Source organism: Mus caroli, chromosome 10, assembly GCF_900094665.2.
Source record: "Mus caroli chromosome 10, CAROLI_EIJ_v1.1, whole genome shotgun sequence".
In the NCBI taxonomy this organism is placed as follows: Eukaryota; Metazoa; Chordata; class Mammalia; order Rodentia; family Muridae; genus Mus; species Mus caroli.
Genome location: NC_034579.1, coordinates 35,200,591 through 35,221,541, shown reverse-complemented (window position 1 = coordinate 35,221,541; position 20,951 = coordinate 35,200,591). Strand labels below are relative to the sequence as shown.

At 41.7% G+C, this 20,951-nt stretch overlaps 2 protein-coding genes across 2 annotated transcripts in view; one reads left to right on the top strand and one right to left on the bottom strand.

The window, feature by feature from the left end:
• Positions 1–4,575, bottom strand: part of Rev3l (REV3 like, DNA directed polymerase zeta catalytic subunit) — a 119,185-nt gene extending 114,610 nt beyond the window's left edge. Inside the window, exon 1 of the mRNA XM_029482641.1 lies at positions 4,066–4,575. Within this exon, the coding sequence (XP_029338501.1) occupies positions 4,066–4,204 (139 nt within the window). The 5' untranslated portion in view covers positions 4,205–4,575. The remainder of the gene's footprint in view (positions 1–4,065) is intronic.
• Positions 4,203–4,670, top strand: LOC110303513 (protein AUXIN-REGULATED GENE INVOLVED IN ORGAN SIZE-like). The gene has a single exon (XM_021174628.1). It carries the CDS (start codon positions 4,203–4,205, stop codon positions 4,668–4,670), a length of 468 nt encoding a protein of 155 aa, XP_021030287.1.
• Positions 4,671–20,951: the final 16,281 nt, after the last annotated feature.

Sequence of the window (20,951 nt, the reverse complement as noted above, 5' to 3'; positions counted from 1 at the left end):
AGTGAGTTCCAGGACAGCCAGGGCTACACAGAGAAACCCTGTCTCAAAAAAAAATAAATAAATAAAATAATAATAATAATAGTAATAGTAGTAGTAGTAAAAGTTCCTTACAGTAATCTTGAAAGCAAACAGCTCCCTCACTAGTCTGTTTGACCTACTTTGTTCAATGACTTAGAACGAGAACACCTAACTTACTCCTCCTCTGCATCTCAGCAGGGAATCGCTTTCAAAGGGTAATTATGTTTAACCTGGGAAAGGCTCAACTAAGCTCAACGTGCAGGGAGCACAGCAAGCACTGAAGCAAAAGTGGAGACGTGGATTCTGGGCAGCAAACAGTTCCTCACCTGAGTCAGGTCCTCAGCAGCCTTGTATGTGAATAGTCACACCCATGCAGATAGAAATGAAAAAGACATGATCCCATACTTTATTCACATTCCTTTTTTCCCCCACAAATTACTAGAACGTTACTATAATTTTTTTCTACAATGATAATGCTTGGGACACATCAAATAATATTCAAATAATAATGCATCAAAGTAATGTTCAAGACTTTTTTTAGAAATGAATTTAGGGATCTGGAAAGATTGCTCAGCTGTTAAAGGCTAGCTATGCTCACAACTCAAAAACAATGAGTTTAGTGCCAATGAGAAGGTTTAGCTGGTAAAGGCACTTGCTGCCTGGCCTGATGACCTGGGTCCTAGGAACCCACAGGGTGGAATGAGTCCCTCTGACCTCCAAATGTCACCATGGTGCTTGGGTACTCACATACACACACACACACACACACACACACACACACCATGATGCTTGAATACACACGTGTACTCACACACACCATGGGGCTTGAATACACACATGTACTCACACACACCATGGTGTTTTAATACATGATATACACACACACCAAAGAGATGTTAAAAAAAAAATTAGTGAGTTTAAAGAACTAAGAGTTTCTAAAACGTAACTCCCTCACTCACATGAAAAAAATTAAGTGACTTTTATAAGGAATCACTATGTTCAATTAGCAAATGATCAAACCAATCAGTCAAAAATTCACATTCAAGTCTGAATATGCTATTTAAAAAAATATTTTCAAATTTCACAAACTCAAAACACAGGTGTTTAAATCCAAGACATTTATTTACATTACTCCAAATATGTCCTTAAGACAGGACAACAAAAGTTAACTGGACTGTTTCCTAAAGCAGAAAATTACTTTTCCTGCAACAGCAGTAATCCAATTGACTCAGAATTTATAATTCAATAGCCATTTTGAGAGAAACTTTCTTCTGCCGATATTGGATCTCCTTTGAATAGCAAATTCTGTTTAAGAAAAAAAAAAATCTTTTCTCCAAATCAAAGAATTACAGACTTCCAAAGTTAACACCTACAAGGTGAAGACTTACAGGTGTTACAAATGTTCATTAACATAGTTTACACGTTAGTAATATGTCTGAATTTTGTAATAGTAAATTTGTTTTCATTAAAAATTCTAGCATTCAAATTTTGTCTGGTTAGTTGGTTTGGTTTTTCAAGACAGGGTTTCTCTGTGTAGTCCTGGGTCTCCAAAACTAGCTAACTAGGCTGGACTAGCCTTGAACTCAGAGATCCACCTGCCTTGGCCACCAGGGACAGAGGATAGGCATTCAGCGCCACACCCACCAAACACTGATTTTTAATAAAATATTCTGGCCGCTCTATTACATTATTTCCAAGTTTTAAATCTACATGGCCTGGACTAGTTGTTTTCTTTGGAAAGAGAATTTAAAGAAGAAAATTCTGCAGGGTAGTTTTCATTGAGTCTGGATTAATATTAACTCTACTGGGGGGGGGGGTCTCTGACATTAAAAATGCTTGATTTATAAAAACTGGAGACTTTAAGTGTATGCCTTCAGTTTTTTTTTTCTCACGTTGAGGAAACAAGATTTGTTTTATACTATGTAAGGAATTATTTTATTGTTTTCTCTCTGACCTCAGCACCAAGGTATCTCACAAGCAGGTAAACTATTACCATATATTAATGAACCAATTACTGAGTCCTAAACTGACATTTACATCCATCTATGTGTCATGCTTGAAACAGAAACTTTTGCTTTAACCTGTGAATTATACCTTCAACCTGATACTCCTTAGCAACCTGATACTCCTTAGCAACCTGATACTCCTTAGCAACGTGATGATTGCTTTTGCCTGTATCAAAAGTACTTATTTTTTCTTCATTTAGAGTATACATTTCCAAGTACGCCACAAAAAACATAGAGGGTTTCTCTTTTTAGTTGGAGGCTGGCGACCTACTGTAAGATATTCAAGAAGAAGAGATAAATATTTCTTATGAAATAGTTCACATTCCAACATTCAGAAACACAAGTGTCTACACCAGTCTATTTGTAAAAGATACTCTTTCACAGAATCGGCTAATAGCAAGTGAAACCCATGCAATCGCACAAACAAAAGCTTTCCTACATAATAGTTTTAAAATCACTCACGGATACATATTGAGTGAGTGTAGCAGGAAAACCTGTAACTCAACCACCGTACAAACTGGACCACCACAACAATATCCTATTAGCATGTTGCTCTACAACTTGAAAATCAACTTCACTATCATCCTCTGCAGCTGAAGGGAGAACAGGCAGTGTATTACCCTGAGATTCCAAATCAAAACAAAGACAGCAGCACAGCATTTAAAAAGGTAGAAAACCTATCCTCCAGAACATCATAATGCCTCTTATTTTCCAGTCTTCCACGTCTCAAATGCTATACTTTCTACCAACTGTTACCAGCATTCCGATTCTCTATCTTCCAAGGTTCTCAGCACCAAACTCTACTTGAGAAAGGAGTCTTTTACCCAGCCTTATTTATGTCATTGACATTGTTAACAAAGAGAATTCACATTAAAAGGTAGTAGCTTAGAACGAGTGTCTGTATTTTGGGAAATGGTATTGTCTTGGTAGTCCACAGAAGCTGACTGTAGTAATAAAGATGAATGGCGACGAAGGCAAAGAGCATCAAGTGGGAAATGCCGTCTGAAACCCCATAAGGCTATACCTTGGTAAGAACATCGTCCTCCAGAATACGGCTTTATCATTTCATCTTAACAGTTTAAAGCATGTAAAAAGAAGCAAAACTGAAAAATAAAAACGCAAAACCTTGTATATCTGGCCTCTAACCTATTTATATTATAAATCCCAAAGAGTGTTCCAGAACATAGCTTGTCATTTCCCCCCACCATTTCTTCAAAATGGCTTTAAAAAAAAAAATCTATTTTAAAAATGCAACCCTGCAACCCAGCCTAGAGGAATTTTAAAATGTCTATGCTGCTGAGCTTGGCTGTGTTTCCTAACGAATCCACCCCCATTAGGTGTAGTATTTTATGTTGGGCGACACAAACACGTAGTTCCTATTTCCATGGATGCACATTTCCTGAAAGCATTGCACCTGAGGATGCCGCTCTGTCCCTGCCGAGGCATTAAACTCTAAGCAGTCACGACCTGCACTCACAGAAGAGCCACATGGTCACTTCAATGAGAAAAATTATCTGGCCCCGGGCGCCACTTTCTACAGCCACAGCATCTCCGGCAGGGGCAGAGGAGAGCGAGGGTGAACAGAGGCAACGGGGAGCGACGGACAACACGCCTGACACTTCGCCTCTGCCCTCAAAGCCATTTCTCGAACGGGGCACTAGGGACACGTAGCGAGTGGCCGGGGTCTCCGCCGGGGAACGACCTCTAAGGACCCGCGAACTCGTCCTTGGGGACGAGGCGCAGCCACCCGACCCACCGAGGCAGGGGCTCCAGCCTGCTCGCCGCTCGCAAAGGAGAGACCGGGCGCCCGCCGCCTCTCTGCCGCGGAGGGGGGCGCAGCGCTCACGCGAACCCACATTTTTTTTCTTTAGCGCCTCCTGTCACGCGCGCGAGAGAGAAGGCGAGCAAAGCCGAGAACAGGGCAGACTCCGCAGCGACCCCGGAGAGGGCCGGCGGCGGCGGCGTGCGCGCGAGTGCGCGGAGGGAGGGCAGCCCCGACGACCCGGCGCCCGCGCTCCCGCTCCCGCCCGCTCCCGCTTACCTGCCGGGGTCGCCCCGAAGACTCGTACCACCGGCACCTTCTTGACAGGGAGCTGGGTGAGCGGGGATTGGCAGATATCCAGCCCCGGCAGCGGGCTGGCCATGTAGTAGTCGGCAGTCACTATCCGCACAGAAAACATGTTCGCCGCCGCCGCCACCGCCACCGCCTCCCCTCCACTCAGCGACCTGGCAGCAGCGGCGGCGGCGGGCTCCGCAGAGGCGCCTCCTCCCCTTCCTCCTCGGTTCGGCTTTTCCCCCCCGCCCCTCGCACGGACGCCGGGACGAGCGGCGGCGGCGGCGGCGCGCGGAGGCTGCGGAGGCTGTGTGCTGCCGCCGCCTCCTCAGACGCTCCCGGCGAGAGGCAGCGGGAGAGAAGCCCTCGCGCGTTCGTCGGGTCGGGTGGTGCCGCTGCTGCTGCCGCCACGGCCGCCGCCGCCGGGAATCACACGGGCTCCTCGGTCCCAGGCTGCAGCTCTTGTTGCCATGATGATGATGTCACGGACGCAACCACTGGGGGAGGGGAGGAGGGGTGTGTGCGCGCGCGCGCGAGCGGCGACGGGAGGGGGAGGAGGCGGGCGGGCGCGCGCCCGGGGTGGGAGGGGGTAGAGGAGGGGAGGGGAGGGGGCGAGGAGGGGGTTCTCCCCAACTCGGAGCGCGCGGCTGGGGAAGAAGCTGGCGGGAAGCCGGGCCGCGCGCCGCGCGCCGAGGAATCGATGATTCGGCCTGTGGGCCGGGTCACTGCGGCGGGGCCCGGGGAGCGCCGATAGCATGGATAGGCTCAGAGGGGCGCAGGGTTTTGGCGGCTTCCCAGTTCCCCTCGCCGACCGCCATGTCACATCTTACGGAAGAGGCGGGGGCTGCCGCGGAGAGGATATTTTTTTGTTTTGTTTTGTTTTCACAAGGTAAGGGAAGCCGCCCGCGGGAGAAGGGAGGCGCGGCACAGACCTCGGGCGGCCCTGGCCTCGCGGGAGGGTGGGAAGGAGGGAGGGCGGGCCGGGCGAGCGGGCGGGCGGGCGGAGCGCTGGACGTGCCGGCCCTTCTCAGGTAACGCGGCGGCGGAGCTGGAGCCCGGGCCAGCTCGAGGGGCGGGGGCGCGCGGGCCTCGGCCTATAAAAGGGCCGCCCTGGCGCTCGCTCCCTCCTCCGCCCTCCCCTCCCCCCCCCCCCCCCCGCTCCGGGCGAGCCTCGCGCCCCGCCTCGCCCTCCTCCTCTTCTGCGGTGCTGCAGTGTCTGCGCGCCCGGCCACTTAAGGAGATTTATTCACGCGCGGCCCTGCCCAGCTTTGCCCAGGCTGGGCAGATACACCGACAGCACAGGGATTTCCCACCGTCGTGGTTTTCTCCCGCCCCCCCCCCGCCTGCCCCTCTCGCACTAGGACAACCACTGTGGGTTCCCCCGCGCAGGCTACACACACCCCACACACACACGCGGCACGAGCGAGAACACGGAAAGACTTGTTTGCTCCACTCACCTCCCTCCCTCCACTCCTCTCGCGGCAGCTCGGGGAGCCCCGAGAGCCTTTCAGAGAAAATGTTGGTAAAAGGGAAAGGCTCCTAAAAATCGGCGTGTTTTCATTCACTCATAGTGCAAGATTTTACTACAGGTTGACACAGACGAAAAAGGGGGTGGGGTAAGACACAAAATAAAAACCAACTTTATTTGGAGCAAGAAAGGAGATGAAGTGGCTCTGTTAGGGATTGAGGGGTGCGGGGGGCAACAGATGCTGCTGGTGTGGATGTTTTAAATTAGGACCTATGGATTTTGTCTGGCTTGGTCACTAATACTGGGCGTGACCTCGGACAAATAATTTGTTTTTTTTAGGCCTCGTTTTTCACACGTGAGTCGTCGCCGCCGCCGCCCCCCCCCCATTCCGCCCCAACAAAAAGATTAAAGTAATAGGAAGCAGAAACTACAGTTTCAGCTTTGAAATTTGCCACCGGAATTAGGACACTTGACAGTCACCCATCCAAAGTAGAGCTCATTCTGTCCCACTTAAAAAATTATACAGGTGCATTTTACTGCTTGTTATATTGCCTTGTATCTGGAGTGGGGTGAGAGCTCCTTGTTCACAGTCAATTGTGGATTTTCACATAAAATCAAAAGGCTTAAAGGGACACATTGCAGAAAGCAGCGTTCCATAATAACAAATGTTAATATGAATTTATGCTTAGGGTGATTTGAGACTAATCAATACAGTAAATTTGCCTCAAGGGCATCATAATAAGTGGCAAGACTAGGATGTAACCTACTAACAGCTATAGTACAGAGAATTTTTTACAAATTGGCTTAAGTATTAGAAGACTATAGAGGTGACTTTAAAATATGACTTCCACACACAAGCCTTTTGTTCATCTGCAGTGTATGTATGCACTTACCATGTGTTCTTTGGTACAAAAAACATTTTATACAATCAGAATGTCAGATGGACAACACCAGTGATTTCCATGATGTCCATCAGTTAGAAGCAATATAATTTAAAAAGTATGCATGGACTTCATCAAAATATAATATAGTAGTCTCAATTTTATACTGCTGTAATTCTTAGCAATGCCACCAGCCAGCCCTGTATATCACAAGCAGTTAACATTTGTCAGTTATTGGAGCTCATTGACTGACATTTATCATCTCACCTATTTACTCAGAGCCTTTCAACCCTTCCATGACAATATTTTTAAACATCAGGTGAAAACATTTGCTTTTAACACTTATCTGGAATTGTAGGCAGAGACCATCTATGAGGGGGAAGGGGTAGGTATATGGTGACTTAGTCAACAACAGGCAGCCCATTCTATATTACTGGCTTTCATCACTATGTCCAGAACACTTGACAAGAAGAAACATAAGGAGGAAAAGAATTTATTTTGGTTTAAAGTTCTAAGGAATAAACTCTGTAAATGTGAGGAAGACATGGTCGTGAGAATGTGAGATAACAGCTCATTTTTGTCCACTTAGGAAGCAAAGAAAGATGCTCAGTTCAGTTTCATCTTTTAATTTATGCAGGGATTCAAGATTATAAAACATTGATGTTCACAGTCGGTGTGGGTCTTCCCTCATCAGTTAAACCATTCTAGAAATGCCCTTGTATTTCTGTGGTGATTCTAAATCTGACCAAGTTAACAATGAAGATTAACCATCATAACCTTCTAGCTTGCTCTTCTGTACTTTAGAAGCTGGCTTTTATAATAATATAAATATAGTAATAAAAACTGGTTTTCAGACTCCCTTGCAGCTAGGGTACTAATATTAGATTAGTCATGTGATGATAAATATTTAATTTTAGCCAAATATCTAAACTCTAATATTTAATATTCAAGTTTCTAAAGTTACTCCCAAGCCACCAGAATGACTTTTTACTTAAATATAAATCACAAGCTGGCTTCAGCATGTTTAGTTTTCAGCAATCAAATGTACTGAATCAAAGTGGACAACATTACCATTCACCTGTATTTGGAAAGATGAGCTTTTCTGGCAAACACCATAATGAGAGTCTGATTCTTCTGTGAGGAGTGCTAACTTTTGTCTGTTGTCACAAATGATGACTGGTAGATAGTATGTATTTATGAGTTTCCACAAGAATTACACTAATATGAGGTGTACGTTTTTCTAGGCATTGTTTTTCCTGGAAGTTGTTTCTAACTACTATCTGAACCTGACTCTCTGGCTTTGAAAGATTTGTGTGATATAAATCCCTTACTACTTAAAAAAAAAAAAAGAAATAAAATAAAATAAAAATTTTTAAAAGCCCAGTCATGTCTAATTGCATTAATTTGTGGGCCTCAGAGCAATATGAAAATGTAGGCTTATGATTCAGGTACAGAGACAAAATGTCATTTTCTATACTAAACTATCATGTTGTTACTGCCTCCTCTTCTTCTCTTTCCCCTTTCTCTTTCCACTGGCAATGTTGTTTTCCAAATTTTCTGATTTGTAGCCCAGACTGGCCTGGAACATATATGATCCTTCTGTTCTAGCTTTCTGAGTGCTAGGGTTAGAGGCATGCAGTGCCATCCTTGATTTAATTTGTTTTTTACTATCACTTTAAGAAAAAAAAAGAAAATGTAAATTCCTATGATGAATTACACCATTCATCTTTATATTGCACAAAGCAGTTTAAAATGCAAATTTAACAGTACCTGATTGGAATTTCATGGCTTCTACATCCATATGTATTTGTGATGTCACAACAGTGTAAACTCAGCACAAAATGAACTCAACTGTTTTTATTTCCCTTCCTGTTATGCATATGTTCTAACAATATTCTCTACCTTCTGCTTACTGATGAGTAAGGAAGAACTAAAAGAAACAAAGTCTAGATTGTTCTTTATGTGATTTTCAGGTAAGTGATTAGTCTCAGGAAAGAAACATAAGTAAGAAGGGACTTATAGGATGTTTTGCTCACTTGCATTTCTTGGATGTTACCACCTTCTTTATGCACATGCAGCAAATTTTAATTCAAATGAAGATCATAGCATCTTAGAATTTTCAGTACCTTGACTCAGTCATATATACAACATGCTTGTCACTTGGACTCTGATTTTGTCTTGTCCTCAGGAAACATCATTCAGACAGTAGACAAATAGGTAGTGTACTGCCTGGTTTTGTATGTCAACCTGACACAAGCTGGAGTTATCACAGAGAAAGGAGCCTCCCTTGAGGAAATACCTTCATGAGATCCAGCTGGAAGGCATTTTCTCAGTTAGTGATCAAGGGTGAGAGGGCTGATTGTAGGTGGTACTGTCCCTGGTCTGGTAGTCTTGGGTTCTATAAGAAAGCAAGTTGAGCAAGCCAGGTGAAGGAAGCCAGTAAGTAACATCTCTCCATGGCCTCTCCATCAGCTGCTGCTTCCTGCCCTGTATATGTTACAGTCCTTACTTCCTTTGGTGATGAGCATAATGAGGAAGTATAATCTGAATAAACCCTTTCCTCCCCAACTTGCTTCTTGATCATGATGTTTTGTGCAGGAATAGAAACCCTGACTAAGACAGGTGGCTAGTAGGAAAAGACATATATAGTCTTTGCCTTTATGTATGTTCTGCTGTGTCACTGGACTTACCTTAGTAATTGTCTTAGTTAGAGTTATACTTCTGTGAACAGACACAATGACCAAGGCAACTCTTAAAAGGACAACATTTAATTGGAGCTGGCTTATAGGTTCAGAGATTGAGTCTATCATCATCAAGGTGGGAACATGGGAACATCCAAGCAGGCCTGGTGCAGGAGTTGCTGAGAGTTCTACATCTTCATCTGTAGGCTGCTAGCAGAATATTGGCTTCCAGGCAGCTAGGATGAGGGTCTTAAAGCCCACACCCAAAAAAACACACCTACTCCAATAGTGCCACTCCCCGGGCCAAGCATATACAAAAACCATCACAATAATCAAATATTGAGGCAAAAAAATCAGGAATTTATAGATTTTTCTGACAGCAGATCCTTAAACCATGCAAAGGGGCCCTGGGAGCCCTGTGTTTCCTGTGAAACAGTCATTGTACAGGACATTTACCATCCTCATTCCCTGGATATTACATGTTGTAACAATCAGAGATGCCCCATATATTTCTAAAGCCAGCGAAAACTTGTTATTCTCAACCAATTCCTAGAGTGCTCTCTTTACTATCTATAGCTATGAACCATAACACACACACGTATAATATATATATATATATATGTGTGTGTATATATATATATATATATGTGTGTGTGTGTGTATATATATATATATACATATATATATACGTATATATATATGAGTTTATCAAGTAAGGAAGGGCAGAGGAAACAACAGAGTTGAGTTTAAAAGCTTTCAAATTTCATACCCAGGAGAGCAGAATCAAGATTTTTCTCCCAGTTGTCTGAAAAAAGATCATTTACATTGATTATAAAACAAATTTGAGGGATAAGATTGTTAAGATAATTACTTGGGCTTTTGTGTATGTGATGCTGTGAAATATGTTCAGCCTGGTTTCTTAGCATATGAGTAATATAATCCTCGAGATTGTCAAAGTAATGTGTCTTTTTGTATGCTAACAGTTGATGTCTGGCCACCTTCTGGGTGGGACTAATCATCAGAAAGATCAAAGCAAGATTAGAGATTAAGACTTTCAACCCCATCCTCCAACCTCTGGGGGCTTGTGAATAGTTGAAGGTGAATTGAGCACCAATTTTATCAAGTATGCTGGATAACAACCTCCATAAATAAAAACCTAAGGGTAGGATTCAGAGACCTGGAGAGCTGAACACATGGATGGTAGTAGTATGCTGGAGGTGCATGGAAGCTGTGTACCTTTCAGCAATCTTCTCACCAATTTTCTTTATAATAAACTGAAGCAAGTTAAGTGTTTCTGAGTTCTTTAAACCACCCCTGAAAATAATTGAGCCTTAATAGGAGTTATGGAAACCTGGAAGTATTGCCACTCATAAGCACAGATTAAACAACCTGGAGTCTTCTGTAAGCGGAAGACCACTGATGATTGAGTCTTCAGCTCTCAGATTTGATGCTATTCTGTAGATTAGTGTGAGAACTGAACTGAACTAGAGGCACCAGTGGCTTGCTAAGTGAGTAGGGGGAAATCCTCACACTTGTGGTATCAGAAGTGTTCCGTGACAATAGAAAAGACTGAGTTTGAATTTGTTCTTCCTATTCAGTGTCAAATACAAATAAACTACAATAAATTATAGTTGACTTCAGATGGTGATCTTTGATAAGATTTGTTTTTAAGCAAATAAGGTAGGTCAGTGGTTAAGAGCATTTGCTGCTCTTGAAGTTCTGCTCAGAGTTCATTTCCCAAGACTCTTGTTCCAGTCACCTGTATATTCAGCTGCAGGAGATCTGATGTCCTCTATGGACTCCATGGACATGGCCACTCATGTACATAATACACATAATTACAAATAAAGTCTTCTAAAATTAATCAAGTATTTGTTGGGCTCCAAAATGGGTTTTGATTTCTCTCATTTTAAACCAATCCATAGATGAATCTTTTAAAGGTCTTACCTGTTATCTTTTAAACTAATTATTGGGGGTGGGGGGGAGTGGTGTGCTGGAAGTGCTAAATTGGAAGGAGAGAAGCTAAATTTTTCTCTCTCCTACTTTTGTTCTTTAGCAGTAAGTAAGGAAGAATCTCTAAGGAGAAACCTACTAATCCTATAAGAGATATTTTTTTGAGAAACCAAAGCTAAAAAACTTTCACAATAGAGTATATTACAACTGAGGTCTGAGCTTTCTAGGACCCTAATTTAAATTACATATTCAGAATTCTTCAGGCAGGAGGGGGAGATGAGATCTCATTTTGTAGCTCAAACTGACATGGAACCCACTGTGTAGCCTAGGCTGTCCCTGGACTCTTGGCAGTCCAACCCTCAGCTGCTTAAGTACTGGGTATGAGCCACCATACCCAACTGCTACTGAAACATTTCTAATGGATTATATATAAGTAGTCTGGAAGAGACTGAAAAAACACTGGAAAAAAGTTAAGACTAGATTGGTTCCAATTTAAACAATTAACAGTAGTCCAAACCAAAGAATCTTATTTGGAACAACATATTCCAAGATAGTTTTCCTGGCCCTGAAGTTCTTACCACACCTTTATTTTCACAGTTTGAATCAAATTCCAGGAAAACTTCCCTTAATAACCTTTTTTATTGGTGCTGAATTCTTCTGAGATTTGATCCTCGTGCTATATCTTTATTCCAGAGATCAAAAAAGACTATTCTTGGATGTCTAAATATGGATTGTCCCTTGTATTTCTTTAGTTTTTCAATCAAATGGGTTATTTTCAATTTGATATTTTAAATGTACATCACAGATATTAAGGAAAACTATTAAAGTAAGCATATTCAACTCCTCCTAGAAATGGTCTGATTAACATTTTAGTTCAATTATTTCTAGAATTATTTTCTCTGAACATATTACACAGTGGAAATAGTGCCCTAGTTTTGTGTGGACAGTTTATTCTGCAATGTACTAAAGCTCCCCATGCCAATTAAAACTTTTCATATACATTATTGACTTAGTCACTGTTCTATTGTTGTGGAGAGACACTGTGACCAAGGCAACTCTTACAAAAGAAAGCATTGAAACCCATAGGCCTGCTTAAAATTTTAGAGGGTTAGTCCATGATCTTTATGTTAGGGAGCAAGGTGACAGGCAGTCAGACATGGTGCTGGAGAAGTAACTGAGAACTATGTCCTGGTCCACTGGTCCACAGGCAGCAGGCAGAGAAACACTGGGCCTGCCATGGACTTTTGAAACTTCAAAACCCCTACCTACCTCAGTAACATAGTTCTCCAGCCATCCATACTTGCTAATCCTTCTAATCCTTGAACAGTACTACTCCCTGGTGACTATCATTCATATGAACCTGTGGGGGCCATTTTTATTCAAGCTAGCAGTTACTTTAATGACTGCAGGACACACAGTGACAGGGATCTAGAGTAGCCTACTTATTTTCTATTTTTGGACAACAGACTGATTCAAGCTTTACAGTGTTGTAAGTAGTATATTGAGAACTTTTCTTAATTGAAACCCTTTGTCTATTTAGAATGATATCGTTAATGTTTTTTAATATTCATATTATAGTTTATTATTTTACAAGAGTGCCAATGACTGACACTTGCCATATTTCCCAACAATTACATGCCATGTTCTTGTTGCCCAGTTTGTTTGCTCTGCCTCCCCCATGTTTTTCTGACCTGTTGACTCTTAAAATTTCATCTGAAAGATCATTTTCTTAGAGAAGCCTTTCTAAACCCTGATTATGATTCGTTGTTAGGCGCTCTTTATTTTTTTCTATGGCATGTATCTGATTTGTATATTACTTGAGTAATTCCTACTTTCATTGGACTACAATGCTGCAGTCATCTGGATTAGAAGGGATTATAAAGTATGTGATAAATGGTGGATGATTCATATGATCCCATAAGCATCACAGAGATATGTTAAAGTCTGAGATGTAAAAGGCTGAGGAGTTATCTCTAGTTAAGAGCACTTGTTCTTGCCAAGAATCCGAGTTCAGTTCCTAATACCCACATGGTGGCTCACAGCCATCTGTAACCAGTTCCGAGATATCTGATGGCTTCCTTTGGCCCATCTTGGTATCAGGCATACTCCTGATGCACATACATACATGCAGACAAAACACAAACATAGATCTAAAAACAAACAACAACCAGGTTTAAATATAGGCAGTCAAAAGGTATTTTTGTGCCAAGTATTATTCTGTGGGTTGGAAAGACCAAAAAGAAAATTATAAACATGATTTCAGTTTTATGGAGCTTAAAATCTACTGAAGAGGTCAACAAACTTCTCATTAAGGTACAAATAGTTACCATTCTAGGTTTCTCAGGCCTTATGATCTCTGTTCCAATCATTAATAGATAAAACATAAACAGGAGTGTGGTTGAGCTCTAGTCAGACTTTATTTAAACAGAGGTTGTGGGCTACATTTGACCCGGAGCCTGTTATTTATTTTTTCTAACAGACAAGAACAGCTACTAAACAGATGATTTAAAGTGATTACTTAAAAGTAAAAGGACAGGATAGAAGAATAAAGACTGCTTTCGAGAAAATGATTGTCTTGGTCACTTTTAGTACTATGAAGAGATGTCATTACTAAGGTAACTCTAAAGAAATAAAGCATTTAGTTGGGGCTTGCTTACAGTTTTTAGAGGTGTGATCCATTATCATCATAGGCCAGGAGCATGGCAGTAAGCAAGTGGACATTGTGCGGGAAAAGCTCCTGAGACTGAACTACAGGCAGAGAGATCAACATGGGCTTCTGAACCTCCAAAGCCCACCCAGTGACAATGGGGCTGGTGACTAAGCATTTAAATATGTGCGCCCATGAGAGCCATTCTTATTCAAACCGCTGCAGTGACTTTAAGATTTGAAGAAGAGTATCTGTTTCAACAGTAGTAGGGAACTCAGAGAAAATCTAAATGATAATAAAGTGAGTAAAAAAAAAAATCGATAATTGAGCTTCAAAATTAATAGAAGATAAATTTGTGTGAGCATGGCATAAAATAAAAGGATGGACTGAGAGCATAAAAAAGAGTTGCTAATAAGAACAACTAAAGAATGAGATTCAAGAAATTGAAAACCTACAGACTCTAGTCTACTATTTGATTTGGCCATTCATTGAGACATGAAATACTCAGGTTGGAAAAGATAAATCTAAGAATCTTGAGACCCTCAGTTTCTGAAGGATGCCAGTTCTAAAGGATAGATAGTAGAATAGAGCTGAGGAGTGTCTCGTCCTCTCCTGAGGATGTCCTCAGTCATCTGGAAAGGGATACAAGTGAAGCAGCTCAGGGATCCTCAGTCCCTAGCACAAATAAACCTGACCTCCACTCCCATCCTCCAGGAAAAACTGACCTGGTTGGCAATATTTTCCCCCTAAAAGTTTTTAAAGAGTAGGAATAAAGTTAGTTCATCATCAATAAAAATGTTACAAAGTTTACACAAGGACAAGTGTAGTTTGTGTTCAGAAACACCAGCTCAAACATTTTCACGTATATTAAATGTGCATTTTATTATTTAGTTCTAATCTTTTTGAGTTATTACTTTACCTTTTCATCAATGCCCTAGTATTCCTAAAGTCCTTTGTTAGATTCTCTGGGTGATTCTAAAAAGAAAAACAAGACATAGCCCAGGGCTCAAGCATTGCACTGCTGTTGACGCATGTTGTAAGTTTCTTGACACTGAGAACCATACTTGATATTTACTTTTTTCTTTGCACAGTAATAAACATTTGGCTGTTGATGCAGAAATCCTTTTTTCTCACTAGCCTCTGCATTGCACCATTTGTTGAGTAAACAGTGCCCAATCTGGCCACTTCTCTATATGACTTAAACAAAACATGCAGCTGTCTGAACCAGTTAATATTCTCTAAAGCCATCAGGAACAGCAGTGTCCAGCTTGTTGAAGGTAGAAAGAAATCTTATGTGTAAAGACCAGCCTGCCAGGAAATAGTGTGCTACCTTGTTCTTTGAAGTTTATAAAGAACTGTTGTATATCTTTATTTTCACATTTACAAAAAAAAAGAGAGAGAGAGAGAGAAAGAAAAGTAGTTGATAGCTATCCTATATTCTCACCAGAAACTTTCAAGTCAGAACTATAACAATTGAGTTATAATTTATTTTCCTAAACTTAGGAGATCAGGAGCATATATTTTGCTTGTTACCAGAATTAGCAAGAGACGTCATTCTTCATTCAAATTAGCCAAGAAAACCTAGCTCAGAATAAAAAGATGAACCAGTGGTTCTTTGTGAGTCTGAAGAATTAGCTTATGAATGAAGATGAACATGACTTATTCTTGCTAAGCTCCTGCTTGGGTGTGTATTTGTGTGGTTTACACTAACAGTTTACAGCACAAGAAGGACCCCTCTTTTAGAGTATTCATTCACTTAAATTAAGTATACCCAGTATCTTTCAAGACTTACTTTACTGAAGGTTTAAAATGTAGCCTACAGATTTTCTTTACCTGTTCTTCCTGCACTCATCCTAATGAACACAGTGTCCATGTAGTTAGCCTGTATACTACTGTTGATTAAGAAAGGTTATATCTTGTAATACCTCAGTCCTAATATTCTAAAATATAGTGTTATAAATTCTCCCATATATACCCCAAATTAGCATTTCCTTAACCTGCTTGTCTCCATTGATTCTCATTTTCTTTCAGCCACTCACTGCTTTTCTATACCTTTGCTCATGCCATATATCCAAAGTTCATAAATGCAGGCCTTACATTCTCCAGCCAGTCTTGATTTTAGCCTTCTCAATAAGTTTGCTTGCCTGACACTTCATCTCCAGTGCTTTCCCCTCAAAGTCAGTCTGCTGTCCATTTCTGATCCGTCTGCCATGGGACCTGTAGTCTGTAGACTTTGATCTCCCTCACAGCCTTCTCCTGTCTTCACTTCCTTTCTTCTCTAGCTGCCTTAAATTATGTCATTACTCTTGCCAGAAGCCAGACTCTCTTTCCCTGATCTGCAACTTGTGTAAGTAACCACCAAATTTAGCCTGGTGCCTGTACTCAGATGATTCGGTGCACCTACATGTAAAAAAGACTTCAGTGTAGCTTGATATTTTAGCATGGTACATTTAAGATCACAGGCTTCGGTTAGATTCCTCTTTATCCATGCTGATGAGAAGGGAGCTCTGTACTTTATAGCATATTAGGTTCATACTTTAAATGCCAGTAAATCCTCCTTCAGATATCTCAAGTAGTTAAGAGCACATTTTGGGTGTTACCTACTCTAACTCTGGTATAGCTTCTGGGCCTACTTTCCTCTTTTACCTTATGGTTGGCGAAGCCTAGTACATCTGATAGGGTAAATTACTAATAATTTGGAAATTAACACTTGATCAATTTAAAAGAACACATCTTAGATATTCTGGGATGAAATTATAACTAAAGAGAAATCACTCCTAAGGATAGTGACAAGCTAAAGAGGAATTTATAAACCTAAGTACTCTAGACTCAGGTCCCTTGACACATTTCATTCTTCCCTTTCACACTTTCCAAAAAATTACGTGCTTTCCTTTCCTTAACATAGCATAGAGACAGTGCTAGTTGAGTGAGCATTGGTGATGTTCTTATTTATAACTACAGATAATGTAGTACATGGTAGAATAGAACAGTAGCTAAGAATTGAGGCTCTGCTGCCCAGTTTCTCTTTCCTGCTCCATAGCTTCACTTGTTACTTTCTGTGTTATATTTGTCTCGTCTGTTTAATATAAACATGGCAGTACTTACCTTACAACGCTGTGACAGTCCAATTATGTATACTAAATGAGTTAACCTTAGGCTGGTAAGCACTCACTGGTTTAAGCTTTTAGTCTCAATTTAGACACATCTATTTCATAAAAATAGTCTTATTCACTAATAATATTAGAAAAATTTCAAAAGCTAGGAACTATTGGAATTTCAGCAATAATATGTTAAAAGTAACATTTAGAATTGTAAAATATTGAAGAAATTATTTAGTAGATCATTGGTTCTTAATCAGTAACATGCATCAGAATTGTTTACAAGGTATTATAAAGACAGTTTCCTGAGCTCTCCCTTTCACATCCACTAAGTCAGAATGGCCACGGGCAAGTCTATCATAGCCTTCCAATCAAGAACCAATGGAGTGTTTTAAGATTTTAGATTATAGATGGGAATATTGAGACTCGAAGTAAATGCTCACAGAGCACTCCCTAAAACAAGAGTCATTCAAGCATCCAAATCACTTACCTCCTCTTTGCATAATCTCCCTCTTGTATGTGTTTGCCTCATACACTGAGAGAATCCAATAGAGAAATGTGTCTCTCTTTCAACAAAACGAAAAGAATAAGAAGCACTCTTATTTATTTATTTATTTATTTATTTATTTATTTTTATAGTAAGAATAGAGTGCATGGGGAAGGGAGTTAAGAGTGTAGTAGAGGCAGAGAAAGGGAGAGACAGACAGACAGAAGGAGTGAGTAGAGTATGTAGAGGAGTAAAGAAGTAGAGTCGGCCATGAGCACATCATGGAGCGGGGNGAGGGGGGGGGGGAGAGGACAGAGGACAGTGTCTATCAGTGAACCTAGAACTTGCTGTTTGGCTAGCCTGACTGTTCAGCAAGCCTGTAGGATCCACCTATCTTAGTTCACCTAACCCCAGTGCTGGGGTTACAAATGTTATCAGCCATACTTGGGCTTTTGTCTTTGTGGGTGCTAGGGATAAAAACTCGGGTCTGCAGGCTTGTGCATCAGTCACTCTACTGAGCCATCTTTACAGCCCCAGTAAGTATTTGTGATGGTTTGTATATGCTCTGCCCAGGGAGTGACACTATTAGAAGGTGTGGCTCTATTGGAGTAGGTGTGTTACTGTGGTATGGGCTATAAGACCCTCATCCTAACTGCCTGGAGGCCAGTATTCTACTAGCAGCCTTCAGATGAAGATGTAGAACTCTCAGCTCCTCCTGTACCATGCCTGCCTGTATGCTGCCATGTTCCTGCCTTGATGATAATGGACTGAACCTCTGAACCTGTAAGCCAGCTCCAATGAAATGTTCTTATAAGAGTTGCCTTGGTCATGGTGTCTGTTCACAGCAGTAAAACCCTAACTAAGACAGTACTTTTAATGGGCACTTTATTAGGCTTTAAAAATAACATTTTCTATGTAATTCATGCTGGGATCTATTGTACATTTTAAAAATGAGATTTAAAGTAAATTGTGTTGTGTTTTTCATGTGGGCATCAGCCTTTACCTCAGTACTTCCCGCCAGTTAGGACAAGAGGCACTGTGTGGTAGAAGGCTGCTTAGTTCATACTCAGATCGAGAGGCTAACAAGTGCTCCACAGCTTACGTTAGTTGTGCTGAGGGTTAGAGCTTTCGGAAATAAATGTATAGTGCTTATAATTAAGTGGACTTTTTTATTTACAACTTTAAGGGATTTGTTTGCTTTATTTTTTAGCATAACCATTGTAAACTATTTTAGGATTTTCCAAAATAGTAGCTGGAAAAAATTTATAGCTGTTAGGTTCTTGTGTAACTTTAATGATTGGTAAATTAAAAGACTAAAAACCGTGTTGAAAAGGGGAACAAAAACTATGGTAAAGAAGAGGAAGAAAATTTAGGTTTTTTTTATTTTTTATTTTATTTTTTTGTTTGCTTTGGTTTTTTTGTTTTTCCAGACAGTGTTTCTCTGTATAGCCCTGGCTGTCCTGGAACTCACTTTGTAGACCAGGCTGGCCTCGAACTCAGAAATCCACCTGCCTCTGCCTCCTGAGTGCTGGGATTAAAGGCGTGCGCCACCATGCCCGGCTCTGGGTTTTTTGTTTTGTTTTGTTTTTCATTTTAAACTATTTTTTAATTAGATATTGTCTTCATTTACATTTCAAATACTATCCCAAAAGTCCCCCACACCCTCTCCCCCCCCAGGGTTGTTTTTTTTTTTTTATAGAGTAGTGATACTATCTTTTAAAATTCTGTTCTTAATCTATAGTATTAGTTACCTTTTGTTGATATAATAAAAGATTATGATTGAAGGAAACTGGGGGCAAGTGGAGGTGTTTGGCTTATAGTTTAAGAAATGTGAGTCTGCCCTTCCCAGTGTTCTCTTGCGGGTTAAAATGGTGGCCCATGTGGAGCCCAGGACTCCGGCTGCTGGGCGAGGCAGGACACTGGAAGTTTGACAGTGCACACCGCATGCTGCTGCCAGGTGGGTGTTAGGCTGTGAGAAGCCTCAGGACCCCGCTTTGGGGATGAGAAAGCATAGTCTATGGTCCCCGTGGACTGCCGGAGTTGGCTTGGACCCAAGAGCCTGCTCTGGGGTCCCCGGGCCTACAAGGAGGCTGAGAATGACAAGTTCTCAAACTCTTGGGCACTGCAGATGCTGCTGGATGCCTCAGAGGAGCTGAGAATGGAGTGTCAGCCTGCAGGCTGGCTCTAGCCCAGGGTCAAAGGAAAAAGATGGGGAGGAGAGTGCCCTTGGCTTGTTCTGGCGAGCCTGAGGTTAAATACCTTTTGCAGGTAGGAGTGTCTAGGAAGGCGAGCTAAGAGGTAGTAGAGGCAGAGAGAGGGAGAGAGTAGAGAAGTAGAGGCCAGCCATGGCCACATGGAGGGGGGAGGGGAGGGAGAGAGGGGGAGCAAGGGGGCAAGAGAGAGAGAGAGGCAAAACTAAGAGAGTAAGAGTAAGAGAGGGAGGAGGAGGAAAACAGCCCCTTTTATAGTGGGCCAGGCCTACCTGGCTGTTGCCAGGCAACTGTGGGGGTGGAGTTGAGACAATACCAGGAGCTTGCTTGGGACATTGCCCTACATGACTGATGGCCACAGAATTATGGAGAGCTGAGACCTTGTGTCAGGAGCCTGGTGTCTGGGGGCATGGCAAACACCTTCCATTCCTTACAGGAACATCTGCTGGGTCTCCAGGGTTTAAATCCTCACACAGATACAGTAAGATCTTAGAAGTAAGGTCTTACTGGCAAACAGTTCCTTTCTTACTTGGAATATGGTTCTTCAGCCTTTATCTTGATTCAGAGAGCTCCTTGATAAATTCTGCTTTGTATTGTTTAGTCCAAATTACAAAATTGTTCCTAAGCTTTAGTTAAAAAAAAAATCCCTACATGAAGGTTGAGTGTGCCTTTTTACCAGCACTTAGAAGGCAGAGACATATGGATCTCTCTGAGTTTGAGACAGTTGCTCTGCATAGCTAGTTCCAAGTCAGCCAGGGCTACACAGTGAGACTTCTGTTTCAAAACAGACCACAACAAAAAGCCCTGTTAATAATCAGGTGCAGACTGTTAGACAATTGGGAACATGGAACGAGAGTATTGTCCTCAGTGTGGGGTCATTGATTCAGCAGCAGCAGCACCTCAAACTCTGTTGGAAATTCAGTCTCATAGTCCACCTTACACTTATTAATTTTGACTTTCTGAGTATGGAACTCCAGCATTTTGAATATTAACAAGCTCACTCATAGAGAAACTAAATTAGAGCTTAATGTGAAGATTAAGGTAATAATAAAATTGTGTGAATCAGTTATATGATGCTCACTCTTGGGAGAGTAGCTCATTTCTGGAAGAATGAGAAAGGATGGACAGCTAAGATAGTAAGTGAGCAATAAGGTAAACAATGACACAGCAGCCTGGGGAGGGAGGGGTGCTGCACACCTTTAGTCCCAGCACTTGAAAGGCAGAGGAAGGCAGATCTCTGGGAGTTCGAGGCCAGCATAGTCTGCAATGTGAGTTCCAGGACAGCCAGGGCTACACAGAGAAACCCTGTCTCGAACAGGGAGTTGGGTGTGGAGGGGTTGGGGAGGGAGAATGAGAGAATGAGCATGAATAATTCTGCTTTAAAAGGAGGGGAATTTTTAACAGTGGTGTTGGGACAAATAGGAGGACACATTTCCCTAGGTCACCAGT

Bases quoted from the DNA above. Each gene is read 5' to 3' on its own strand.
- LOC110303513 (XM_021174628.1), top strand. From the start codon at position 4,203: ATGTTCGCCGCCGCCGCCACCGCCACCGCCTCCCCTCCACTCAGCGAC.